The sequence below is a fragment of the Vidua chalybeata genome, chromosome 12, assembly GCF_026979565.1.
Source record: "Vidua chalybeata isolate OUT-0048 chromosome 12, bVidCha1 merged haplotype, whole genome shotgun sequence".
In the NCBI taxonomy this organism is placed as follows: domain Eukaryota; kingdom Metazoa; phylum Chordata; class Aves; order Passeriformes; family Viduidae; genus Vidua; species Vidua chalybeata.
In genome coordinates, this window is record NC_071541.1 from 16,781,477 (window position 1) to 16,808,343 (window position 26,867).

A 26,867-nucleotide genomic window follows, 5' to 3' on the forward strand; every position below is an offset into this window, starting at 1 on the left:
TAAAATGACATCAGCAGGCTTTGCTCTATAAATACCCATGGCCCACTGGCCTTGTAGCACTTTTTATTCCTGTTCTGATGGTGGGAGGCCACAGCTCACCCAGTTTTTTGTTCTGTGCTGCTGTTTGGAAAGGCCTGAGGCCTCTGTGGTCCAAGCTGAGCTACCAGCCTGGTTTTCCCCCAAAATGCAGGATTTGCTGTCACAAGCCCAGGACTGTTTGTGCAGTCATTTGCATGAATGGTCTGACATCTTAAACAAGTTCATTATTTATCTCCTTGTCTCTTTCCAATGGAATTAATCTGGCCAAGCCCTGTGTGCCCTGGGCACTCCTGGTCCTGCTGATGGCACCGTGGTGCAGTCCCGTGCCAGGTGTCCTGTGCCCGCTGTCCCTGCGTGCCCAGCCCCACAAGGGGCTCAGCTTTCTCTCTGAGCACACTCAGAGCAGAGATTGCAATAAACTGCTCTGTGCTCAAGCATTTCTTCTGGGTTCTGTGCCACCCACTGGGGTATAGAGCTCAAATCCCTCAAAACCACAGGCAAATGGAGAAAAACAAAATGCTTGTGAGGCCTCTGGTCAACTGACATGTTAGGAAAATGAGATTGTTCCTTGTAGGAAGGTGATTTCCACCAAAATAATCACCCTACCTGATGGTTAAATGCTTTTTGTCTTTGTTAGATACATATGTTTCCTATTTTACTGTGTGTAGTGATCTTTTTTATTTTTTGAAGATCCAATAGATTGTTTTTACAAGAGAAGATACACTGTTATATTTCTCTATAATACATTTTCCCATCCTTTCCCTTAACTTTTTATGCAAATCCACTGGTTTTAAGATCCCTCTACACCCCACCCCAAAGGCATTTTTTTTAATTAGTGGAGTAATATCCCTCCTGTTAAGCTTAATAGAAGATAAGATCCTATATATAACCAAATGCTGCCTTTAATTTAGGCTGGAAAATGATTTTTATCTGACATTGGACTTTGCGTAGCCAGACTGCCTTCCAGAAAAGAGGTCATAAGTAGGGAGCTCCAAAATGCTAATTATAGTGAGTACAATTAATTTCTATTAAGATTTACAGCATACAAATTGAAACTTTTTTCCTAATTGAGCAAACCACTGAGAGAAGGGGATGGAGTCTGTTGAGCAGGAGGATTTTCAAAACAAAAGGCCCAACTTAAACCATATTTTGTGATGAATTTTGTATTTCCTTGCTATCCCTATAATCAGGATAGAGGCATCTCAGCTTGATTTTGATCCCCGAGATAATTTTCTCTATTGTGGATTGTTGCATTTGATGCTGTGCTTTGATAAGCCAAACCAGATCCAATATCTGAGGTCTTTCACCAAGCTCTTGCTGTCTTCTTTTCCCTGTTGATGCCCCCTGGCAGCTCAGCCTCTGGCTGGGAGGTGTTCCCAGCACTGACCCTGCAGGAGAGGGAGGCTCCTGGAAAAAGGAGCACGTTCTGCACACAGATTGCCATTCACAGAGAGTTCCCAGCAGGAAGCACTGACTGGCAGCCACAGAGCTGGATTTTCCATGCTAAAGAGTTATACTTATCTCCAGAAATAAAACTGAAAGCAAAGGCAGGACTGAGAGCTTCTATTGTTTGTCCCTACAGTAAATTAAGGAACAAGTTCTGTGGGGTTTTAGACTTCAGGAAGAATTTGAAGCACTGCTTTAAGGGGCACAAAAGGATGTCCCTCAGTGCCTGAAAGCAAATGCTGCCTTATTGCATTGTGCTTCTGATTAATACAGAGATTTAACTGCATCAGTTTCTCCAAGTGGAAGAAGTCAGACATTGAAGCAATCTCTGCTTTGTTCCATTACTTTGTTATTTAGTGTCTTGGGGCTGATTAACAAAATACTTGCCTTGAAAGGGTTTAATTTTTTTTGTTCGGTTGTTTGTTTGTTTTTGGTATTTTTATATATTGCCCTTTAGTATGTTTGCCTTTCTGGCAAGTAGATAAAAAGAAATGTTATGTATGAACCATCCTAAAATGGTGACAGTAACTAAAACTTCCAGAAAAATAGGTGGTACCTGCTGTCCTTTTGGTGTAGGCCTTAGAATTGAGCACATTAGTTTTGAAAGCAGTTTCCCAAATCAGATTCTAAAATAAAACCAAACCAAGTGAGCTAGAGTCTGTGAAATTCAGGATAACAAGATGCTGAGGCACAAGCATTTCTATTTCTGAATATAGTAATTTGGTCTGAAAGCTCTTGAAAATGACGTAGTGAGAAGCTGGCAAGTGTCCATACTGCCTGCTTTCATATAGCCATGCATATGGATGCCAAAGGCCAGCCAGAAATCTAGCACAAATTACATTTATAATTCCTTTCTAATCCATCTGAACTGATTTGTGATCAGGTTCCCAAACAGGCTGCTTTTATTTTGTTGTTATGATAAAAGGAAATTACGAAAATATAGAAAATGCTTCAAAGGCTAACTGAACATAATGTTATTGTGATTGTTACAAAAATACTTATTTTTTGTTAAATATATTGGAAATAGGGGGTCTGAAGCTAAGGATGTTTTGTCAGGCTCAGCCTGACACTTCCAGCTCAGCTAACAAGGCACAAAATAGCAGGAAGAGGTTTTTTCCCTTCCCCACTTACATAATTAAAAACAGTATTGATCCTGAGCTCACATTATTAAAGGCATTACTAACAATGGTCTGATTTATGCACTGATATTAAACTGTTCATCCTTATTAACAATTAACTTGCTGCTTGGAATGATTTGGGCATCAGCCATCGTCTTGCAGAACACAGAGAACGATTTGAGAATGGAGCTGGGACGGCCCCGGTGTCCCCTGTGGAGTTTAAGGCTGTGGCTCCGCTCTGTCCCTGCAGGTGACATCAGGAATGACCTGTACCTGACCCTGGAGAAGGGGGACTTCGAAAGGGGTGGCAAAAGTGTGCAGAAGAACATCGAGGTGACCATGTATGTGCTCTATGCTGATGGAGAAATCCTGAAGGTAAGTGCTCCTTTCCCTGAGAGCCTCAGGTGCTCCCTGCAGGGACACATCCTCTTGTTCCAGAGTCTCTGATGCAAGGGAAGAGTTAAAATAAAACTGCCTCTCTCTCTTTTTTTTTTTTTTTTTTTTTTTTTTTTTTTTTTTTTTTTTTTTTTTTTTTATTGTGAAGTTTGTAAGCTCTGTGTTATGGTCAGTTATAAATCTGTAAGTATTTGGAGCACTTCCCTTATATGGGTATAGAAGACTTGGAGAAAATACTCATAAACTGAAAAGCCTGTGTGATTTCCAAATGTGATGTCAGTGGCTAAAGTAAAAAAATTTAGAGTAACTGTAATCAGAACTAAGAAGTATAGGCATATCTAAAATTAAATAATATGTGTCATACAACACGATGAAATGTGATTCCAAGGGAGACTTCTAAATCTGAGTTGTTGGGTTACAATACTGAACGTAGTTCTGGAAAATAACTGAATAAAATTTCACCCTGGCTTGGCCCCATTCCAGCTGGGAGTGGGGATTGTTTATGTTTCCTGTTTTACCTCCTCTGTTCTTTTAGTTTTATTGAAGAGAAGGAGGTGGGTGGGAGGTTGTGAATATAGAGAAGTAAACAGGAAGTATTTCAGCATGAGCAGCTATCAGAAATAACTTCCCCCTACCTTTTCTTTTACCTCCACTGCACTAAAATGGGCTTTGTAGCCATTACTGTGGAGAATCTATACACCTAGAAGTGTGTACCGAATACATTGCCACTATCTTCTGCTTTTAATTGAAAGGAGAACTTTCATTGCTACAACTGCTTGTGGTTTCATTAAATATAAAGTGTATTTCTTGTAAGGAACTCATTTGTGCCTAGAGCTGCTGCAGGAAGATCAGATTCCTTTTCTGCTGAAGCTTTTCAAACTGCGTGGCAAAGTTTTAATCATCAGTTGATTTCAGTCTCCCAAGGACAAAGGGAAGTCCCTCAAACTGCAATATCAGCATCTTCAAATGCTGATACATAATGGTGTCTAATGATTATATACAAAAGCCAGATAATTTCTAGACATTATCAGTCTTAACTTGGGTGATTTTGGTTGGAATGGTAATTCACAGAGATTAAGTTGGTTTTTCACTGCCTTTGCCTGTTATTACCATTGGAAAGTACATTGGGGCTTTACATGGACAGGCATGGCACAAACACTGGGAAGGATGGTCCGTCCAATTAGAAAAAAATCAGGTGATGAACAGATTGTCCTGAGAAGCTGTGGCTGTCCCATGCCTGGAAGTGCTCAAGGCCAGGTTGGATGGAACTCTGAGCAACCTGGTGTGGTGGAAGGTGTCCCTGCCCATGGCAGGGGTTTGGAACAAGATGAGCTTTGAAGTCCTTTCCAACCCAAACCATTCTAGGATTTGCCATAAAGGAGAGACTTTACATATAAAGGACCTTTGTCGGGTTTTAAAATTTTGGCCACATATTTAAAAGAAATGCTCTGTCCCAGTTTTTATGGTATTACTCCTCTGTATGGTTGCAGTCAAAGCAGCAAAGACACTTGGTTTGTGTCTGGGATCCCTTTGGTTCCTGGTGCTTCGTGATGCCTGTGAATGTGGGCAGAATACTGAGAGTTCATAGACCCTGGAGCACTGCTGCTCCTGGCTGGATTACCCTCCACCATTCCTGCCCCATGGCCTTTCTGGAGCAGAGCTGCCAGCTGAGACACTGTGTGCAGTTACACAGGATGGGGGAAGTGGTCAGAGTTTTCATGTGATGTCCCAACCAGCAGCACAACCCAAATCTGAATTGTGCCTTTGTGAAGCCTTTAGTAGAACCATGCACAGCATTAATGAGAATTTTCTCAGCTCCTCATTGCTGCTGAGTGTATTTTGATCCAGAAATAGTCCTATTGAAAAGAGTGAAATTACCTCCAGAATGTAGTGCTGTTCAAAATGAAAATGAGTATTTCCTTCTCAAAATGGTCTCACTCAATTGTTACTATGTTTCAATATAGTCTGAAAAATTAAAAAAAAAATTCCTTTGACACATTTCTCACTTCTTTCTTCTTTCTATTCCAGCAGCAGGAATAGCCTGTGAATTGCAAGGCACACCTTTAACAACAGAAATTTCCTGATAGTTTTTCTAGTTTAGCTTCCCTTCCCTGCCTCTGCCCTCTAATTCCCCTGCATATTTGGGTCTCAGGGTCACCAGGTGTCTGGAGATTAGTCTGATGTTTGTATTTTGCAGATCACAATTTAGAATTAAAGATTTACCAGTCTGCCCTCCTCAGACTATAGATTGTAGTATCACTGCATGGGAACTAAGTTAACAACCAGAAGGAGAGACTATTGATTAATTTGAAGTTCATAGCATGCAACTGCATTCAAAGACTGGCAGTTTGTCAGCCAGAGCAGGTGGCTTCTTGATGGGACAAAAAAAGCTCACATTAAAATTTGAATTTTTACTGTACCTTGTAGAGAAAATAGAAATACTGTTTTGTTTGCTCCTAAGAGCCTAATGCAGAATGAGGTTTTGGAATTGCTGTGTTGAAGCCCAACCATTTACTCTTGCTACAGAATAGAACTGGGATCTTACAGGTGTTCTGGGTTGCAGTATTGGCACTGCTTTCTACTGTCCTGTTGCTAGCTGCAACACTTAATTCTTGCTACTGTTTTAAAAACATGTGGGGTTATGGCTTATCCCATGTGGTTGCTGAGGATTATTTGAGAGGACTGAGTTGTGTGAGTTCAGCCTTCAGTCACTCAGTTTGGATCAGAGCCTTTGCAGTGAGTCCCTGTCAACACAGTCAGTCCTTGCATTGAATCTCAGAATTCCAGAGAGCATTTCTTCCCTTTTGGGCTCCTTCACAGATTCTTAACTTTCTCAAAGCCAGCAGATTATTGCCAGAGGTTGAACTAACTGGGTCTGGTTAATGAGGTGTTCTTGACTGAGCAGTCAGATGCCTACAGACTAAAAAAAAAATCAACATTTCTGGTATTTTCTTGGGTTAGAATTTGTAGATGAAATGACCAGTAGCAGTTCTTGTCACGACACTGTTCCATGGGGGTGTTTTACATCAGAATTTATATTACATGTGTTATTCTTGGTTTGCTTAGCTTGTTTCTTTCTGGATTCATTATCCTTGGACATGCTAAAAGTGAAGACTCTCAAGCTGTCTTTATTCTGCTGGGTTTTGAGAGATATTGTATCTCCTGCATCTCTTTGCAAGTGCTGGGTCTAGAGCATGGGTTAGTGCTCATATATTAAAAATGTGCTTCCTGTTCCCTGTCTTCATCACAAAGAACCTTTTACTGTCCTTATTTCAGGACTTCAATATTTATCCTATTTTCCTTCACTTGTATTCTAAGATTTTTTTTTTTTTCTGAACAGTATCAGTTCATGTTTTTCTTCATCTGTATTTTTGTGAAGGTATGAATTGGGCAAGATCTCTGAGTTTGTTAGATATGAAGGCAGAAATTTAGATCCAATTATGTTTTTAGGTGATGAGTATTACACATAAATTCTTTGCTTACCACTCAGGAAGTAATTTGATTAGAAGTTTCCGGGATACTCAGGAAGGCTGGATAGTTGTAGTTTTGAAAGATGAACATTTGTAAAGAGCTTGGAAAGGTCAGTTATCACTTCTGAACTGAGATACTGAAGCAGAAATCAAGTTAAAGGGTCTTTTCACAGAAGGCTAATATTACAAGTGATGGTCCTATTATGTCCTATTTCTTGGACTCAATTTTATATATTTGGACTTCGGTGTTTATTGTATCTACTCAGTACCTGATGGAAAACTTATCTTAAATAAAAACTTAAGATACTGGGATTCATGCAGTATTACAGGTCTCTTAGTTCATCCTTTGACCCAAAAACAAGTTTTAAGATCTCCTAAAAGATTTCACATTTCATTGTGTCTAAATTTCTGCTTCTGACTCCTTTATGTCTACAGAAAGCCATGAATTATATAAAGGTTATCACTGCCTGATAAAATGACTCACAGGTGGTGATGTGATGTTTAATGCTGTTGTTTCCTTTGGTGGCAGGACTGCATCAGCCTGGGCTCGGGCGAGCCGAGCCGGAGCGCCTACCACTCCTTTGTGCTGTACCACAACAACAGCCCGCGCTGGGGCGAGATCATCAAACTGCCCATCCCCATCGACCGCTTCCGCGGCTCCCACCTGCGCTTCGAGTTCCGCCACTGCTCCAGTGAGTGCCCCTGGCCCGCTCCAAAACGCTCCTTCCACTGCCAGCTCCAGCTGGATGAGGCTGTCACTGCGTGGAAGGCAGGAAAGGGAGGCCAGCCTGAAATACAGTGAAGGGGCTCTGCTGAGCAACCTTTTGCTGAATTTATCAAACAGCGCACTAAAAACATGGTGAACGATCAGTGCAGGGCAAAGCACTTTGTAGATGTTTGTCCCTGCTGTTCTTTTGTTGTGTTTTTCTGTAGAATGTTTTCTTTGCAGGGTAAACAGTTTAGATTTTGCTATGTTTGGCATGTCTGTGTTCGATTTGAAACTTGTCAGTTCTTTATGTAGAACTAGAAAAAAGAAATTAGAATGAGAAAAGTCGTTTGTTATGTAGCTGCTTGTTTTCTTTTAGGCATGTGGAGAAGTTGGTGAGTAATCTTATATATATTGACAGGGTATGCACAAATACAATTCCTTCTTTCTATCTCTTGCTGCAGCAAAAGACAAGGGAGAAAAGAAGCTTTTTGGTTTTGCATTCACCCCATTGATGAGAGATGATGGCACGACCTTGTCAGATGATATCCATGAGCTTTATGTTTATAAGGTACCAGCTCTCTACAGACTTTTCATTGCTCATCTCTACTTCATTACTTAAATGAGTAATGGTCATTACATTATCCATCTCCCCCTTATTAGAAGTTTGTGAGGAACAGATTAATAGTAGTTTCAAAATTTTATACATTCAAAATCACATGGTTTGGCTAGAGCCTTCTATTCTAGGTGCACCTTTTCCATCCTGATGATAATGATTTATCTGCTATTAATCCCATCCATTTTGGCTTCAAACACGCTGGTGTTCATGAGCATTCAGCACTTCTACCAGCCTAAGGCATTGCTCTGTGCCTTTGTAAGATGACATTGTGCTGGATTGAAATGCCTCATGCTGCAGTGGCACAGCTTGGCAGCCCTGCAGCAAGGGATTTGGGCTTTGGGGTTTTTCCTTCCTGCTGATTCACCTGGGTTTATTTATTCAGTACAATTTTCAGGCAGCAGCACTAAGTTTACATCTGGAAGATCTGGTGAGTTCTAACGAAGCAGTGGTTGGAGATCACTCTGTAGAGCTGGGTCTATTCTGGGCATGTCCAGGCCCCCAAGCAACAGCTTTTCCTTAGAAGTGTTGGTGTGCACCCACAAAAATCCCAACACAGGCACTGTTGGGGAACTGCTGACAGGCTCTGGGCGTGTGGGATGAGATGGACAAGGTGCAACTCCATCCCTTGTGCTGTCCCCGCAGTGTGATGAGAACAGCACGTTCAACAACCACGCGCTCTACCTGGGGCTGCCCTGCTGCAAGGAGGATTACAACGGCTGCCCCAACATCCCCTCCAGCCTCATCTTCCAGCGCAGCACCAAAGAGACCTTCTCAGTCTCCACACAGCTCTCTTCTACCAAACTGACCCAGAATGGTGAGTTGCTGATCACTCAGAACTGCCCAAGGCAGCAGGAATTAGGAAAGAGAGAAAAAAAATTTCATTGTTAGCTCTTCTACACAATACAGAGTTTGTTTTGCTTGGCTTTTACAGAATGGCTAAGTAAATAAGATTTTTTTACAGCAACATCCCTAAAGCACAAGCAGACAGGAGTGGATTGTCCACAGTGCAGTGTCAAGTCACACAGGAAAATGCAGCCTTTACTCTTTTCAGAGCCCTTTACCATTCCTCCATTCCTTTCTCCATTAGCAGCATTGGCTCACTCCATATTGTACTTCTTGTTTTCCACTATATGTCTATATTTGTCATTTCCCAAGAAGTGTGGACTGCATCAAGAGGTGAAATGCAAGGGAATGAATCTCTGATGGGTCTGGGGTTGCCATTCTTCCCTGTGTGGGTGGTTCTAGCTCTTCCTCCCTCTCTCTGCAGTGGATCTGCTTGCCCTGCTCAAATGGAAAGCTTACCCAGATCGAGTGATGGATATTCTGGGACGACTGAGACATGTCAGTGGCGAGGAGATTGTTAAGGTACTACATGAAATAACAACCTTTGGATGTATCTGTGATAGGCAGTGAGTTCAGACCTGCAGGCCACTTCTGAAGGCTCCCTCTTACTGTGCTTTTTGATTCACACTGTGAATTTCCACACTGTATGAATTGGGATCTTATTATGATGTGAAACTGGACAGGAAGATACCCTTGAGAATTAGTGCACAGTGAGTCTGTGGGATCAAACCAGAGCTAATCCTTAGTCAAATTCTCTCAGCCACCTGTGCTGGGTCCTCAGCACCAGGGGTTCCAGTCCCACCCAGCTGCTGGTGCAGACACAGACCCTGGCAGGGGCTCTCTGGTGCATCCAGCCAGCAGTGCACCACTCTTCTGTCTGCCAGCTCATCATTTCACCAGGTTTTGTAGCCACTGTTGCTCCACATGATAATCTTGTGTGGCCTGAGCTTCCTTAGGGCCCAGGAACTTACAACTGTGTTTGAATACTTGTGGTCTCAGCAAAACAAAGTTCATTCCAGATATGCCTCTCATAATCTTAGGTGTGCTGGGAACTTTATCTAGGATTTATTTTTATAAATCTGGAAGTAAAAGCTGATTTCTAACACAAACAATCAAGGAGCAGAAATCCTATCATGTAGTAAAGTAGTTTATCATTAAAGCCACTTCACTGTCACTCATTTGAGTGCTGCCATATCTGGAATGTTACTCTTCATGATAACTTGGTAACAGTAACAAGGGAGCACAAATCCCATTTATATTGGAATTCTTCAAGAATGTCATGTTTTGTACACTTGGTTTGTAGGGCAGTACAAGTATCTGGTTTTTATAGAGAAAGAAAAAGAAAGATATGGATTGAATTATTTCATGGGGAGAAGTAATTGATTCTCCCCATAAATCAGCTGTCATTTGGCACTGGGATATGAAGAACAGACTGTAATAATTCAGAAAAAAAGACATTTTATCATTTCAGAGACTTCATAAATTGTTATAATTTATTTCTTGTTGTCTACATCAGAAATTTAAGTAGAATAGATTAAAAAATCATGAGAGAATGTGCAGTTAACGATCTCCAGCACCCTCCTTCACACTCATCCTTTTGGAGACTGTGCTTTCAGAAAGAAAATCACTGAACTGTCAGTGCTCAACAAGCTGTGGAGTTAAGGGTGAAAGAAGCAATTGGCAACATGTAACTTGCCCCAATTAATGCTTGTTAGAAAAGCTTTACTTTCTGTCATTTAACAAAAATTTCAATATTAAACATAATTTAATGTACTGCCCAGCTTCAGATTTGATGCTGAACAGTACCTGAGACTCCAATGATTTGAGAATGAGAGCAAGTTCTTTTGCCACTGGTGTCAGGCAGCACTTCCAGTCAGCTTAAAGTGAGAGGAACACTCAGTCAAAATTAAAACTCAGGTATATAGTACATATTTCTTATTTTTTTGGTTTTCTGTCACTTTTGTTTGAAAATATTCCTTGCAGAATAAAGAGAAAAATTTTTCTTTGTAAAATCAAATTTAAATCTATCACATCATATGGGTGAACCTGAAGTGATTTATCCTTGGCAAGTGTTTCACAACGATATTAACATGCATGAACTAATAAAACAGGGGAGAAATAACCTTTTGAATACAATTTAAGTCAAAATTCTTTGTTTATGTCATTTTAGTTCCTACAAGATATTCTGGACACATTGTTTGTAGTTTTGGATGACAACACAGAGAAGTATGGTCTGTTGGTCTTTCAGTCTCTGGTAAGCTGCTGGATTGTTATTTATCTCATGCTCAGTGAGTTTTAAGTTTCTTATGATCATGTTACTAGTACTGTACTTCTGTCAAATATGAAATGCTCAGCTGGATCCAGCCATGCTTTCTGTAAAGATCTTGGGTGAGCAGGGCAGGCTGGCCTCAGCACATGCAGGGGCAGCAGTATTTATTGTCTTGTGGGAGAAGCAACCGGTAATACCTGATAACACAACAGTGGCTATCTAAAGCAGCTCCTGTATTTGAATGCTCCTTACCTTGGGTCACTTGTTTGTAGACACTTGGCAGCAATGTGCAATTCCTTGAGCTGGGTTCCCTTCTCTATGTCCCCAGGTGTTCATCATCAACCTGCTCCGTGACAGCAAGTACTTCCACTTCCGCCCCGTGATGGACACCTACATCCAGAAGCACTTTGCAGGAGCTCTGGCTTACAAGTAGGTCTTGTGTTCCTCCCTTTGAGAGATGGCATCACCAAGTTTGGGAATGGTGGCGCCATCAGGATCACAACCTTTCTGGCAGCAGTGTCCCCAAAAGTAGAGCTACTCACCTGGAAGTTTTCCAACACAGCTGTAGGGAAAAGCTGCCAAATGTCACTGGTGGCTGAGCATGGTTGGCCATTTCTCTTTCTCTTCTGGACTGGCAAATCTTTCTTTTCTTTTTTTTTTTTTAACTGAAGAGACACTCAGCAACAACTTATCAGTCTGTAGTCTATACAAATGAGCTCCCAAGAGCATATGCATTCTTCATCTTAAGGATGTTGGGATGCATGACTTGTGTGAAAGCTTAGAGAACTAATTGTAACTTCTAAAATAGACTGATATTCACATAAGATGTTCTATTTGGTTGCAATTTAATTTCAGTAGATCAGAAATTTAAATTTCACTATCACTTTGATGATTCTGCCTTATTTTCTGGTATTCAAAAGAATTTTTGCATAAGTGAATGAGACAGACTTTTTAAGAGCAGTAACAGTTACCATTCAGGTTGTTGGTTTTTCTTTTAGACCATTGCTTTTGTATATCTGAGTATATTCTATCTTTGGCCACAGTAAACTATAAAAAATAGCTAATAATTTCTTTTGATTCTTTTAAGCAATTCACATTTTGTGTAATTGAAATAAATATAAAAAATACTCTGTCAATGGCAGGTAAAACCCCATAGATAGTATACAACACTGGAAGGCACAGTCATGTTCAGAGGATAAAAAGGTGTTCTGCTTTGTGTTAATTAGCACCTCTTTCAGACAAAACAAATGGTTTTTGGTAATCTGATGTCTGAAATAAAACATGGGTTTAATACAGCTTTATAAGTTAGTCCAGATGGTCTCGTGTACTTAGTAAAATAGATGCAAGTATTTTCTTTGTGATCTCAGTTTCTAAAAGCTTCTTACTAAGATGAGAGCTGAGATTTCTTCTTAAAACAAATGTATATTTTGGTCTTAGAACCATAGTTTTATCAAAGCTATCTTTCTAATAATATCTTTTTTATGTGCTCTTAGTGTTCCTCATGGTCCAAGTCAATTACAAAGAAGAAATAATTTTCTGGTTTTGAAACTTAAATAAATGTAAATATTATGTAAAGTCAGTATCAAGGACAGCTGTAACTGACCACTGAAATAAAGTGAAATGAGACTGGTTTAGAGATCTCTCCCTAAAACCAAAATGTTTGATGGCTGTTGGAAGTGGTGCTGAAGGCTGCTCTTCGCTGTCCCCTCAGGGAGCTGATCCGGTGTCTGAAGTGGTACATGGACCGCTCGGCCGAGCTCGTGCGCCAGGACCACATCCAGGAGGCAATGAGAGTAGGTATCCAGGGGGAGCACTGCTGACTGTCCTCTGGGACCACAGAAGGGCTGGGAAAGCTGTAAATGGAACCAAGGGTAGTGTGACACTGGTTTCCTATAATTGTTTTACCAGATTTTATTTTATATAGCCACAGTTTTAGTTTTAGGGGGAGATTCATTCTTGTGCTGAAAAAAAAATGAAATAATTCAGTCCCCTTAAGCCCTTTTGCAACCCTGTGGAGAACTTAAGTGGGACTTACATCCATGGCCAGTGCATAAACACTCCATTGATGTGGACTACACCTTGCTCTCCAAGCAGCAGTAGTTTTGAGTGTATCAGGCATGGATGCTATGGCTCAAAGTTTCACTCTTCATTTCTGGCTGTGACAGTGCTTCATTATACCACGGGTTGAAGTCCTGGAGTATTTTAAGCAGCAGATAAATGAGTCTTTAACTGGATAGAAATCCTCAGAAGTAGCACAGGACCTGACCTATGGTTCTGTGATGGGAGCATGATGTCCCAGGGAGGCACAGCTGTGAGAAACACCAGGAATGTTTTGGTGCTATTGCAGAGAAATTGAAGAATAAACAAAGTATTCATTTCACCATGTGTAGTAGTAAGCCTGGAAGTCAGTGTGTCAAGTGCATAAATACAAGATGCCAACATTTGCAGGAAGATGTTTTTCTTTGAGTGAATGCCCACCTGCACCTTCTGCCTCCAGGGGACTGGTGTCCTAACACTGAGTCTGGGCACTTGGAGAACAGGAAGCAGTGGCAGTGATCAGCACTTGGATTTTGTCACTTGTCAGTTCAAACAGGTGTAACTCTTCCAGGTGAAGGACATTGCCAATGTCATCCTCTCACTTTCCACATCCCCTGCTAGGATCCTATTCAGATAATACAAGGGCATTACACCAGTGCTTGCTTTGGCTTTGTAGATATTGACATTCTTAGGAACATCTTCTTTGGAATTTTCAACGACAGATTCATATGGAATGGTAACAATAGATCAAAGATGCCTTTTCAAGGAATTAGCAACTTTCTCATTCTTTTTTTTTCTATTGTTATCTTTCCTTTTTTTTTTTTTTTTTTTAATTGAGAAAAAAGCTATTAAAGTTATGAGATGAGAGGAATTCCAGCTGGAATGACTTCGAGGAGGTTTTCTTGTCTCTCAAACCACTCATTAGTGCTTTATGCAGTGCAGCAAATAGAGATGTAGGGTATTGTCCCTATGTGATCTGCATTTTTTGAACCTCATAGCAGTCGTGTTTGGAAATTGTAATGACAGGAATGCTGGAATGTCTTTCCACAGCTGGAGTTAGGGAAGTCAGTTTGTGAATGTGGTACCTTGTGTCTCAGCCTCCAACGTAGCTCTTTGCTTGCTCAGGCTCTCAAGTGCTGGCCTGGAATGTGGCTGTTCCCTCTGTGAGGGAGGTCAGTTTGCAGATCTGACAGCCCAAGCCTTGCCAAGCACAGGAATTAAAATTACCAGCAGAGTTTGTGCAGACCTGACAGCACATCCTCTGCCACCCACACTGCTGTCACATCTTATTCAGACAGTTGCCTTTGCAGGTATCTTTTGCAGGCCCAAATTCAGGGCTTTATCTTCTCCCATTACAGTGAAGTGATTGATTTCCTTGTTTCCAGATTTTATTTCAGGCATTTGGAGCAAGTTTGTACCAAAGACATTACCATTGCTAATGTGTCATTACTAGTACCAGATTCTACTGTTGGGGATTTCTGTGGTTTTGATGTGTTCACAACACTCCTTGCATTAGAAGTTCTTTGACTGAGAAAACAGGATAGCTCTATATCCCTTTTCTCCTGAATTATCTGTTCAGTGTAGTGCCCTAAAGCTGGTGCTGAAATACTCTGCACTCGTACGATTCCTGGCTGCTCATGTACATTCGTGATGGACAGCAGATGTCTCATAGGATTCTGATTTCCAACCCTGGCATTAGCAAAGAGAGCTCTAGAGGACTTCTAAAATTTTTTACTTCCCTCAAGACTGCTCTTAATTTTCAAAGCCTTCTGTGCTTCTTGGAGAAGCTATAACTGAAAGGACATTTCTACCTAGAACACAGCATCATGCTCCTTTATTGTGCCCTATACAAAGCTCCACAAAATCTCCATCCAGGAACAGCTGCCTGTGCCTCCCAGGGGATTTCTGTAACCAAGTGTCCATGAATGGCTCCACAGCCCGTTTTGCTGTCCCTGAGGAAATTAAGAACTAAGGAACTGTGTCAAGGAAATGCCCTTCCAGCTTCAGTTATCTTCCAGCAGAACTATATGTGGGTTTTGCCTAAATTAGGGAACCAACAGCAAGGGCTTTTCTCCCTCAGGAGGTTTTCCCTGAGTCTTCCCTGCAGGTCACAGGGCAGAGGTGCTTACATGTTACATGAGCATGCACACAGACTGTGTTTGTAAGGGACCTTCTTTAATTTAACACTGATCTTTTATATGATGCCAAACATCACTGAAGGCTGGGATTTTCTCTCAGTACATTTGTATGTCTTTAGGCACAAGTACACATCATATTTGTGATGCTGTAGATAGCAAGAACCAAAGTTGGTCCTGGTGCTGACTTGTGCTACCAAGACTTGGTTTGTGTTTTTAGCATCCCGGCCATGTGTGCAAACACTGGGAACTCTTTGGTTCACTGCCTGTGTGGGCTCATTGTCTGTGCTAAGGAAGTGCAGTGTTCTGAGCCCTGCTAGCTCACCTTCCACAGGGAATTATGGAGGTTCACACACAAATGCTCTGATTCACTGCAAAATGTAATCCTCACATTGAAGTTATGAGCCTTCAGATGAGAATCATGGTTGTGTGTACTGAAGGCCTAAAGCAGCTCCTACGAGCACAGCATGTGCTGGGTTTGGTGTTGGCACAGGCATGTCAGCCTTGGAGAGCTGACTGGGAACCAAATGGCCTTTGTCTGGAAAGGAGCTGGGAACACAGCTGGTATTTCCTGATGAAGTCCTTTGGTGTAGGGAAGATTCACTGGGAGATGGTTTAGTACAGAAGTATAAATAATAACTGCTAATTACCAAAGTTGCCATAATTTCTAGGGGGGGGAAAGGCTGTAAGAGTCAATGGCATTGTGAAATCCATGGTGGCTTTATGAGGAATTTCACATTCCCATTCTGTATCCTTAAAGCTGTGGCATTCTAAAGCTTACAACATAGCATTGCATACTTGTGCATATTGTGTGGTGGTTCAGTGAGGGACTCTTATGGGTGCAAAAATATCTCTTGGGAGCAAAACTTGTATTTGAATTAACTTCCAACTTCCCAGCATTGAAGTGAGACAAGAGTATTTTCCATGGAATACAGTGAAATATTACTAAGGTTTCTATACAGCCTACGATTGCTGAATCTCCAGCCTGTTGTTTTCCTGTGCTGGGTTTTGAGGATATCATCAAAACATGAATTATGTCTTCCCTCAATCCTGCTTGCTGGGCTGGTGTCTCAGAACTGGTGATAGGGCAGTGACTTGTCACAGCTGCTCAGAACAATGTGTTTTCTTCATGGTCACTGCTGCCAAATCAATGCAGTTCTAATTAATGCCACTTACAAAATTTGAAAGAAAATAGAATAGCTTCTTCAGACACTTCATTGTGCCAAGTCATGAGAAAATCAGAAATTTCTTACCTTGATCAAAATTCTCCTCAAATTATGTAACTCAGATTTGTCTCCCTGATGTAAATGCATACTTTTTCTGTTAGTGGGACATGCAAGTAACAAAGATTATTGGCTGAGAATGGGTACTTGCCTAAGAGTAGCTCTTTCTCAGCTGAATTATGTAACTTATAAAGCCTGTTTTTCATCCTCCTTTCTAAAGCTCAAGAATTTAGTTATTATGCATGTAGAGTCCTTCCTGGTTCTCTTTAAAGCTCCTTTATTTTTCTTTCTCTCTTTTTCTCTGTCTTGATCTCCTTCCTCTCCTGCTCCTTAAGGCCTTGGAATATCTTTTCAAGTTCATTGTCCAATCTCGGATCCTTTACTCCAGAGCTACTTGTGGAATGGAGGAGGAGCAGTTCCGCTCCAGCATCCAGGAGCTTTTCCAGTCCATCAGATTTGTGCTCAGCTTGGACAGCAGGAGCTCTGAGACTCTCATCTTCACACAGGTTTGCTATTTCCTACACTCCCACTGGCAAACCACAAGGCAGCTGTTCCTGCACGGGTCGGAGGTGTGGGCACATGGGGGTGAAATGCAGGTCAGGGGAGTTTTCCCCCCTAACAAGCTGGTGATGCTGGAAAACAAGACACCCATAAATGGCATTAGGCAGTAGTTTTGCACAGGTGAGCTGGACTGGGGGCACTCTAGGAGGAAGTGACTTCTCACACAAGAATGCAATTTTTGCTGTTCACAAAAGTAAACTGCGTTTTCAAGTCTTCCTCATTCCTATGTCTCATAGTTGGGTGTTGCAACAAAGCAGATGGGACTCAGTTTCTTCATGCAGGAAAAGCCTATCCTTTATTCACATAGTTCATATTTATAGGAAATATCAGAAGGCACTGTTTTAAACCTAATTGGTCAGCAATACACTGACACTCAGTTTATTGGTGGGTAAATGGCTAGGCTGTATGTCTGTCAAATCTCTCTGTATTTGGTTAGTTTACATATTTTCTTCACTGATTCTTATGGGACAGATTTCTTGCTTAGAACAGGTGCAAATGGTTTTCTTACCAGAATAGCTTGTTGTGTTAACTGCTTTCATTCTTATGATTTTTCACGTGGGAAGTTAGCTAGCTGCACTTAGAAGAAATAACAGGCCAGCTGGTAATTTAGCAGAGCAAGACCTGATTTTATAAGGCCTTTCTTTTATACTATCTCTACTTGTATGCAACAGCTGGCCTCAAGAATTTCTAAATCCTTCATTATAGTACTTCAGATCAATACTTACAGTCACAGCAGCATCACAGTGAGAAGTTCAACTGATGTATTTGCACTCAGGTAAACAATTCCAGCTAAAATTACAGTCAGAATCATGTGCAGCCTGACCACAAACATGTTGTGATGCCCATACTCACATTTAATGCATCATTAAATATGGTCCAGGGGACTTCATGAAGATTCCATGTGGGCTGAAGACAATACTCAAAGTAAGTAAGGATGCTGCTGAGTTTTGGGTTCAGTTTTAAAGACCACTGTACTGCATTACATACTGCTGCATTTAAATTTTAAAGGTCAAACATGCTGTTTGATGCCTCTGCTCAGAGAATGTCAGAATGGAGCACCCAGAGCTCCCTGGTTAACGGGAAGGTGGTTTGTAATCACTAAGGCAGAATTACAGATGTTTGGAACACCTGCTGTATTTTGCAAAAGAAGCAGCTGCTGTGAACATTGCAGCCAAGTAGTGACTCTGCTGGTTCAGGAAGCTGCCAGTGGAGTGATCCCTTTCTTAAGGAGCTGCTCTGAAAGATTTGAGAACAGCTGCTCTAATGTTTTATTTAATCACCCATTAGTGGGTATAATAAGATGAGCCAGGAACAAGAGAAATCAGTGCACGGAATTTTGCAGACAAAGTGATGGTGAATGGAAGCAGTATCTGCTGAATGTTTTCTAGTTGTGTTGGTTCCAAATAGAGAGGGAGAGTCACTTTGAGGATGGGGGATTTTCCTTTTTTTTCTTAGTTTCTCTTCTTAATTTTTTCCCTCCTTTCTCTCACTATGGTATTTCTTACTTTGGACTTTTGTAATTTGTAAAGCCTGTCCTTGTTGAATCTTTGAAAAGTTTACTTTTTGTTTCCCCCTTGCCACTGTGTTGCCCCCTGATCCCATTGCCCCGTAGGCCCCCCAGCCTGGAGGGCAGGCGAGCGGAGCCGGGACAGGTGCCCCACAAAAATGTGGGGGCACAACAAGGCCGACATTTAATTCTGTAAGTAATGATCCCCAGGACTGCTCAAGTGTTTCATTGTGGATGTTCCCAGTTAATCTCCTTTCCCTACCCCAAACACTCTTCCTGCATATAAAGTAGAGTTTGATGTTTAAGTGGCCGGTACTTTAAAACTTGGAGATGTGGAATATTTCAGTTATTCATGGACCAGTTTATGGCCTCCACACACCAGTAAGACAGTACTGAGGGGGTACACAAGATTATATAAGTCAAATTGTTCAGGGGAGCCAAGCATTTGTTTCTTATTTGATTATTAGTTCTGGAAATCTGGACAATAGTTAAATACCCACAGAAATGCTCGAGGCCCTGGCAAACATAATTTCCCTCACACTTGTCCTCTTCTCGAGGATATGTGACAGATCTCAGTGTATCTCAGTTTTTTTCCAGCAATGAGAGTAAAACTGATTTCCTTCCTCCCAGGCAATTAGTTTGACATGAGTAATGTTCCAGCATATTTTAGGGTGTTGAGCAAAAATGGGACCCTTCAAGGAACTGTTGAAATGATGTCACCTCAGGAAGCTCCAAATCTTCCTGCAGAGATCCCATGCCTACCCTTGGATTGCTAGGGGTTATACAGAAATCCTTCTGCTTTAAAAGTAACAGAAAGTTTAGGAAAACTCCTGTAAGGATTTGTTGGGCCAATATTGTAATTTCACTTGTATTATCCCAAAGATAATGACAGTGACTGGATTTGTGGTTGTTACTGCCTTCCAAGAGTACCAGGAGCTAGTGAAACAATTTATACTTATTTATTTTGTTAGTACATTGTAGGTATGCAGGAACAAATAGGTGACAACACCCAGGAGGCCTTATGGGGGTTTGTGGAATCTGAGTTGATTGTAACAAAATAAGATTTTGAGAGACAACGAGTGGAAGAAGGAGGTAAATTTATATTCAGAATAATTTAATGAGCTCTACCATGTTAGTTGTAAAAATAACTTGATTTTGCTCAAATACTATTAAATAGATTTCACTGTTGAAGGAAAAAAGACTTGGCAAAGGAGGAGGTTGGGATTATATGGATAAGGAGAGTCATGTCAGTATGGAAGAGATAAAGAAATGTTTATGCAATGAGAAAACAAAATATCTCTGAGGAAAAGGAAATACTGACAGTGGTGAGACTCTGGAAGGGCAAAGCTGAACAGAGATCTGCAGTGAAGTCTGGTAAATCTGAACTTGTGCAGGAAATCACTGAGGGGTTTGTGTGGAGAGCTTTGGGGAAGGGAAGTGGAAATGGCAGGAAGGGAAGGGTGGAGGTGAGGCTGGCTCAAGAAAGCAACCATCTAGGAATTAAAATAGTTACAATGAGGAAGCAGGTGTGAAGTTTGGGTAGCATGTAGAAGAAGGGAAGAATTTTAAAACATCAGTGCTGGTGGCAGTTGTTTGACAGGACACCAAATGTGCAGAACTTGAGCATGGGGTGATGCATGAATTTTCTAATCTTGCGAAAAAATTAACTGAAGAATAGGAAATAAGACATGAAGAGGTTTTTGCTGGTGTTGTGCTGACACCATTTCTGCACTTCAAGAAGCACTTTCAAGGATAGCTCCAGCTTACTGGAAATATCTGTTACTGCAAGAATCACATGCACACTCGCATGATGTGATGCCTCTTTCACGTGGACTCACACCCCACCCCTGCTGCAGAAATCCTGGAATGTCACATGGCAGAGCTGGTTAAGGGTCTGTCAGCAGGTTCTTCACTTCAGAATATTTTCTGAAGAGGTTTAACTGTCCCAGGTAGTTGCTTAGTACAAACAATTGGTATAGAACTCTCTAATCAGCACGTTGTATTAACTGAAAAAAGTAAATCAACAAAAATGGACTATCTTGTCTGCTATCTCAATTTTTCTTCTGTTTTATAAGCTGTCTCCTAAAATACAGCTTTTTGAAGCTATAGCTGTGTGCTCTACTTATCCTAAGATTCACTACTGTAGCAGTACTTGATTTTTCTATGCTACATGTGACTTGTTCACTCTGAGCTCCAGGTACCACAAACCGTGACCACCAGCCATAGCACAGTCCGCAGTAGCTTTGTGCAGACCCTTTGTTCAGTGTTCCTGTCGTTCCCACCTCACTGCACTGAGCTGCAGGTCGGGAAGTGCAGGTGCTGAGCTCCCTGCTGTACCCGCAGGCTGCCCTGCTGAACTCGTTCCCCGCCATCTTCGACGAGCTGCTGCAGATGTTCACGGTGCAGGAGGTGGCGGAGTTCGTGCGGGGCACGCTGGGCAGCATGCCCAGCACGGTGCACATCGGCCAGTCCATGGACGTGGTGAAGCTCCAGTCCATCGCCCGCACGGTCGACAGCCGCCTCTTCTCCTTCTCAGGTGAGCCGGGGCTCAGGCCCGCTGCTCGCTGAGGGCAGCAGCACCCTGGGTGCTTTTGCAGTGGCTTTGTTGCAAATAATTCCCTGCTGAACGCCGATAATGTTGGTAAATATTTCTCTTGGCTGCGTCATTGATAAATGTATTCATTCGCTCAGCTGGTTGGAGCAGGGTGCCAATAAAGCCAACATTGTGGGTTTGATCCCTCTTTTCCCAAGGGCTTTCACTTCATGATCCTCACATTCCATGGTCCTTGTTTGTCCCAACTCAGAATATTCAGTAATTCTGTTAACTCTGCTCAATACAAATACTTTACAAGCTTCACTGTGGTAGGAAATGTTTATAAACCCATCATAGATAAATTGTAGTTACTAAAGGTTGACTAACATACATTAAAAAATTAGTTAATTATTAAAACTGCCAAATCTCACTTTACATTTTGCGTTGCTCTTACCGTGGACAGGAAGAAAACCTCCTTTCCAGCCAGCTTATGCCTGAGAAGCTGGAGGGATAGTCGTGTGAGAAACCCACCATATTCCTTTAGAGTATCTTTAATCTTTATGTTGTAACTTTAGTATTTCTTTAGCTCAACACTTTAGTAACTCTTTCATTCTTAAAATTTTACTTAAATATATTATTGCTTACATATACTTTAAAACAGAATTTTTAAAAAAGCTTTAAGAACTCAGTTGTAAATGGCTGAAGACTGTGAGTGTATTTCATACATAAAGATCTGAATGAAAGAAATTATGGAGGTAAAGTGGAAGATAGAAAGCTCCATTGGGTTTCTCTTTCCTGTAGTGAGAACCTCAAGTTAGTGCACTTAAATTATTGTACTCAGTACAAGGTGAGAATGAGAGAATGATAACACCACAGAATTTTGTTGAAACCATCCATTGTAGTTGTTTGTAAATATTTTCCTTCCTTACATTTGTAACGATTTTCCTTCATTCAGAGTCCCGGCGCATCCTGCTGCCTGTAGTCCTTCACCACATTCACCTTCACCTACGACAGCAGAAGGAGCTGCTTATCTGCTCTGGGATCCTCAGTAGTATCTTCTCCATAATCAAGACTAGTTCATTGGTAAATCTGCTATGTGATTTTAATTTTTTTATTTGCACCACCGATTTAGTAAAATGAAGAGTGAGATATTTTTATAGCTTAATACAGGTTTTTCAAAGAACCTTTTAACATTGTGCTGTCAGCAGGAGAACATCTGAAATGAGGGTCTGGCTCTGTGTGTGACTCAGAGCATCCTGATTACACAGTGTGCTTGCTGTTAGGAGTGGGGGATCACATACACCCTCACCAGCTTTGACACTGTTTAATTTTCTTCATGCAAGCCCAGAACTTAGATGTCAGTAGAGTATAAAAGTTCTACATAGCTCAAGGACTCATAGTTCTGCCAGAGACAGTAACTAGCACTTTGTGGTTCGCATTAAAAGAATACTCTAAAATTATCCAATCAATGAATTCCCACTTACTTCTAGAAATTGCTGCTGAGTTTCAACACCCAGCTTTGATGGTCATAATACTCTGATCTCAAATGGTAACTAGATCATGTAAAGCAATGCTCACAAAGAGGGGGTGGTGAAGTTTCCCCACCTGACTAAAGTAGGAAGCTCATGGTGCTAAATATAATTCATACCAATGTGTATTTCCAATTACAAGTCATGGTTCTGTGTGAAAGGAATGAGATGAAAGGCATCATGGAAATAAGCTAAAATAATACTGCAATGGAGTAAAGGTTCCTGAACATAATCTGCTCCTGTTGTGTTGTAGACTTTGATTGTAGAGTAACCTTTATGGCCGTGACCTGAGTGTTTCCGTCAGAGACTGTCAAGGTAACACACACACACACACTGACAGAACAACAGGATCTGGTACCAGTGAGGAGTTTGATTGTACTTCTGTGAGCCTGTTACAGAGCTCTCTGCCCCAGGGAGCCTGTGCTATGGCTGACTCAGCAGAACTGTCTTTACCAGTTCCATCTCTCCAGTTCCTAACTATCTGTTTGCTCACCACTTGCTGTAGGAGGGAGATGTCGTGGAGGAGGTTGAGATGATGGTGGAGAGCCTCCTGGACGTGCTGTTACAAACTCTGCTCACAATCATGAGTAAATCGCAGTCTCAGGAGGCGGTAAGAGGGCAGCGCTGCCCGCAGTGCACAGCAGAAATCACTGTTAGTAACTAACAATCAGTTTCTATTTCCTGCTTCTCTAACCTCGGGTTCAGTCCCTCACCACCACTGGCACCTCATCATCATCTCTGCTGCATGAATGCCCAGGGCTTTGTCTCTTTCCCTTAATAAACCACAAACCCCTTCCTTCTTCCCTGCACTAGTGAGGGCTGCAGGAAGCAGTGGAGCTCAGGAAACTTTAGTGGATTTCCAGATTATTTTCTTGTTTGTCTTTACAGCTGTGATTGAGAGTTATTGCTTAAGACCTGAGGTACTAGGGAACTGCCACTGCCTAGGGCTTCACCCCTAAGGTGATATCACCAAGGGCTATAATGAGTATCAGGCTGTGATCCCCAAAACTGAGAATATGACAGTGCTCTGTGGTTAAATCCCTTTATTCAACACCCTGGAGAGCTTCTGTCCAGGGTCACGATTATTTCATGTAAATGAAACACAACATACTCAAAAAAAGAGATGCTAAGTCAAATGAGCTGTTGAATTTGGTGGGAGAAGCCACCACTTTACCCAGGCTGCCAGCCTTAGCCACAGGGAAAAAAATTTTCCTTGACATGCAGTGGAAGAGAAGAAAAATAATAGAATTTTGCTTCTTCTTTCCTGGATTTCTGCCCTTTTATATTCTAGCCTATTTTAGCCTATTTTTGTTTGTCAGAGCCTCTAATGCAGCTTTTGCACAATGGAGGATGTTAAGCTGCTGTTCAGAACATCCTTTTTTTAGACTTGTTTTTTTTAGCAAATGGCTGAAACCTCAGCAGTGCTGCTGGGGGCAGATGTGCACTAAGGTGTATTTCTCACACAAGAGAGAAGGTTGGATCTTTCCTTGTTAGCTCAGTTAACGAGATGTGCTTTGATACAGAAGAAAGGCACTGGCTTGCAAATGTCCAGTAATATCTCAGTTTCCTTTTACTTCTGCCATTTGACTTACTGCTGTTTCCCACATGCCAGCCCACACAGAAGAGCACATCCTTCTTCCTAGTGAAGTTCAGCCCTGGAAAGTTTCTTGCAACAACCCATGTCAAAGCTTCTGGGTAGATGCTTGAGCCATTTAGAGTAGCAATAAAATGGAAGGCACAGTCCCTTGTATTTGCTCCTCAGTTTACATTTCACAGCACAGTGATATATGGATTCATATTAGATGTGGCTTAGATTTGTGCATTTTCCAAATTAGTTTCTCTGTTGCAAAAAAAAAAAAAAAAAATAGTGTTGTGCAAGGGACTGGCAGTCAACAGACCCAGTCCTGATGTTTTTGGCACCACTTTGCTTGTTCTCTTGGACAGATTGCTTAACTTCTCTGTGCTTTGCTTTCAGATTTGTAAAATGGGGGAGCTCCTCTTTGGAAAACACTTTGGGATGCTGTGGTAACTGGTTAGGGTGCATCTGCTTGCAGAATTACAGAAATGTAATTGTTGCTCATGTAGGCTTACCCAGACTGTGCTCAGGAAATCTGACTGCAGATCTGTCAGTACTGGAGCTTTGACAGCACAGAACTTGGTGAACACTAATAAGCCATATATTTACAAGCTTCCAGACACCTTCTGTAGCCCAGCCTGATCCCAAGCTGTCACTGCTTTACAGGTCAGAGTCACTTAGTTCAAATAACTGCTGGTGTATTGGCATGAGCTGCAGTCACACCTCTAACAGACACTGTATATTAAGTACCTGAGAAAGGTATTGTCAAAACCTGCATGCTTGGAGGGTGATTTTTTAATGTCTGTACTAATGATTTTAAATTATTTTTGTTTAGACTACAACTTTGATTAAAATATCTTTAAAACTGGCATCTGTGGAGGAGCCTCCTGGAGGTGTATCCCTGTATTAACAGGAACTCAGGAACTGTTAACCTGCAGTACTTTCAAACTCTGTGCATGTCAGCTGTCCCCTCATAGGCATTGGGGCCATTTCAGACCCCTCCCTTTATACCTTCCCCCGGGTTAAGCTTTGTAACTGTGAATTTTCAGATTGTCTGAATGAAAGAGTTTCTCATTTGGTCAACAGGGAGAATATGTCTCCTGCCTTTTATCTTTGCTTCGTCAGATGTCAGACACTCACTTCCAGCACTTACTGGACAACTTCCAAAGCAAGGATGAACTGAAGGTACAAAAGGATGTGATGTTTGTAGGGTGATTCCCTCAGAATGGGACAGCAGAGGGGAATCCCTGCAGCATCACTTGCCCTGTTAATCATTCCTATTCACTGGCATTCTGTTCAGGGACCTTCCTTTCACTTTTACAATCATTGGTGTAGTGTTGCAAAAACACATTTAAGACCACAGGGCACTGAATTATCTTTATAACAGCAAATAAAGTCCCAGGATAGATGTTGTTGGACATAAAGGATATTGTAATTGTTACATATAAAACACAGGCAGAGAAACAAGACTTTTTAATCCTGTGAATGTGAAGTCACTTGTATAGCATTTTGCTGCATGTTCAGTATGCACAGGAACTTTCTTACAAAGGGTATTGATTTTATGCCAGAAGAGAATTTCAAGACTTTTGGGAGTTAACAAATGTCTCTAGCAGAGGAAATCTTTTTTTGGGACAGCTGTAACCTTACCACTGCACTTGCTGCATGCTTCTTTGTGAACATCAGCTTAAATTATGGCTCTCTGTGAACAGCAGAGGCTGGTGAGGGGCACAGACCTCTGACATTTTGAAATGGCACATCTCATACCAGCAGAACTTCTTAACTTCGATGGGGAAGAGGAGTATCTCCAGCTACAGCTTGTTTAAAAGGCAGACTAATCCTATAAATAAAGACAAGCTTTTATCTAAAACTATTTTGTTTAGCATGGCACTCAAATATGCACAATAAGAACAATGTAATGTGGTAGGAACTTCTGTTACCTTAACAAATGGAATGAAGAAGCAGTGAAAAGTCCTTTCTGGATAGACTTTCACCTTTAGAATGTTTTGTGTGCATATAGAGAAGCTGAATAAATGAGGGAGATGAATTTGGGGTGATAAAATTCTTATCTTTAGGTTGCAGGGTTCAGTGTATCTCAGGTTGATAGTTATCTGAGATTGCTGCCTTTCTGGTAACTTTCAAATTGCTCACAGGAAAATGATTTGGTAAATTAATTCATAATAAATTTTAATAGATATTTTAAAAGCCATCTAAACTATAGTTCTCATGTCTGACTTGTGGAAAGGTCATTGAACTAAAATTTATCTTTATGCCCAAAAGAACTGTTGTATCTCTGATAATCTGAGAATATGTTACAAGAGTACCACAGAGGCTGAAGATTTTATATATTTCTCTATTCTCCCATCAAATGTGGCTGTTATAATATTTTCAATACTATTTCTGGCATGGAAAGGCAATTTATTCACTTACCACTGTTACACTTTGGGCAAAATGAGGCCAAAAGTGAAGGAGCTTCTAATATTTTACTCTGAGCTCAGTTGCACCAAGGTATTAATCACCCACCCTCTATTAAGGCATAATGGTAGTATGGTTTTGAAGAATCCCTGGTCTGCCAATTTCTCTGTTATTTTGATTTTGTCTGGAAGGAAAACAAAACAACAAAATCATAGTTTGCAAGGCCAACAACTTGCCATGTTTGATCTTTGCTCTTGTTCTGTACAGACATGGAGGTGCAGGTAGTCAAAAACCAGAAATGTCTTCAGGTTTGGGGATTTTTTTTTTGGAAAGCAAACAGCCAGCTGAATGTGTCTAAGAGCTCTTTGCTACTGTGTGTTGCCAGAAATGGGATTTTCTGGTACTATTTTAGGAAGTCTATGTAGGAGTTTTATTGGGCTTGGGGGTG

At 41.3% G+C, this 26,867-nt stretch overlaps 1 protein-coding gene across 1 annotated transcript in view; it reads left to right on the forward strand.

The window, feature by feature from the left end:
• DOCK3 (dedicator of cytokinesis 3) overlaps positions 1-26,867 on the forward strand; it is a 184,866-nt gene that overhangs the window by 112,058 nt on the left and 45,941 nt on the right. The window contains exons 15-27 of the mRNA XM_053953429.1: positions 2,854-2,978; positions 6,999-7,161; positions 7,640-7,746; positions 8,437-8,608; positions 9,062-9,159; positions 10,808-10,891; positions 11,235-11,335; positions 12,618-12,699; positions 16,637-16,807; positions 20,713-20,905; positions 21,858-21,985; positions 22,937-23,083; positions 25,094-25,192. Coding sequence (XP_053809404.1) covers positions 2,854-2,978; positions 6,999-7,161; positions 7,640-7,746; positions 8,437-8,608; positions 9,062-9,159; positions 10,808-10,891; positions 11,235-11,335; positions 12,618-12,699; positions 16,637-16,807; positions 20,713-20,905; positions 21,858-21,985; positions 22,937-23,083; positions 25,094-25,192 — 1,670 coding nt within the window. The remainder of the gene's footprint in view (positions 1-2,853; positions 2,979-6,998; positions 7,162-7,639; positions 7,747-8,436; positions 8,609-9,061; positions 9,160-10,807; positions 10,892-11,234; positions 11,336-12,617; positions 12,700-16,636; positions 16,808-20,712; positions 20,906-21,857; positions 21,986-22,936; positions 23,084-25,093; positions 25,193-26,867) is intronic.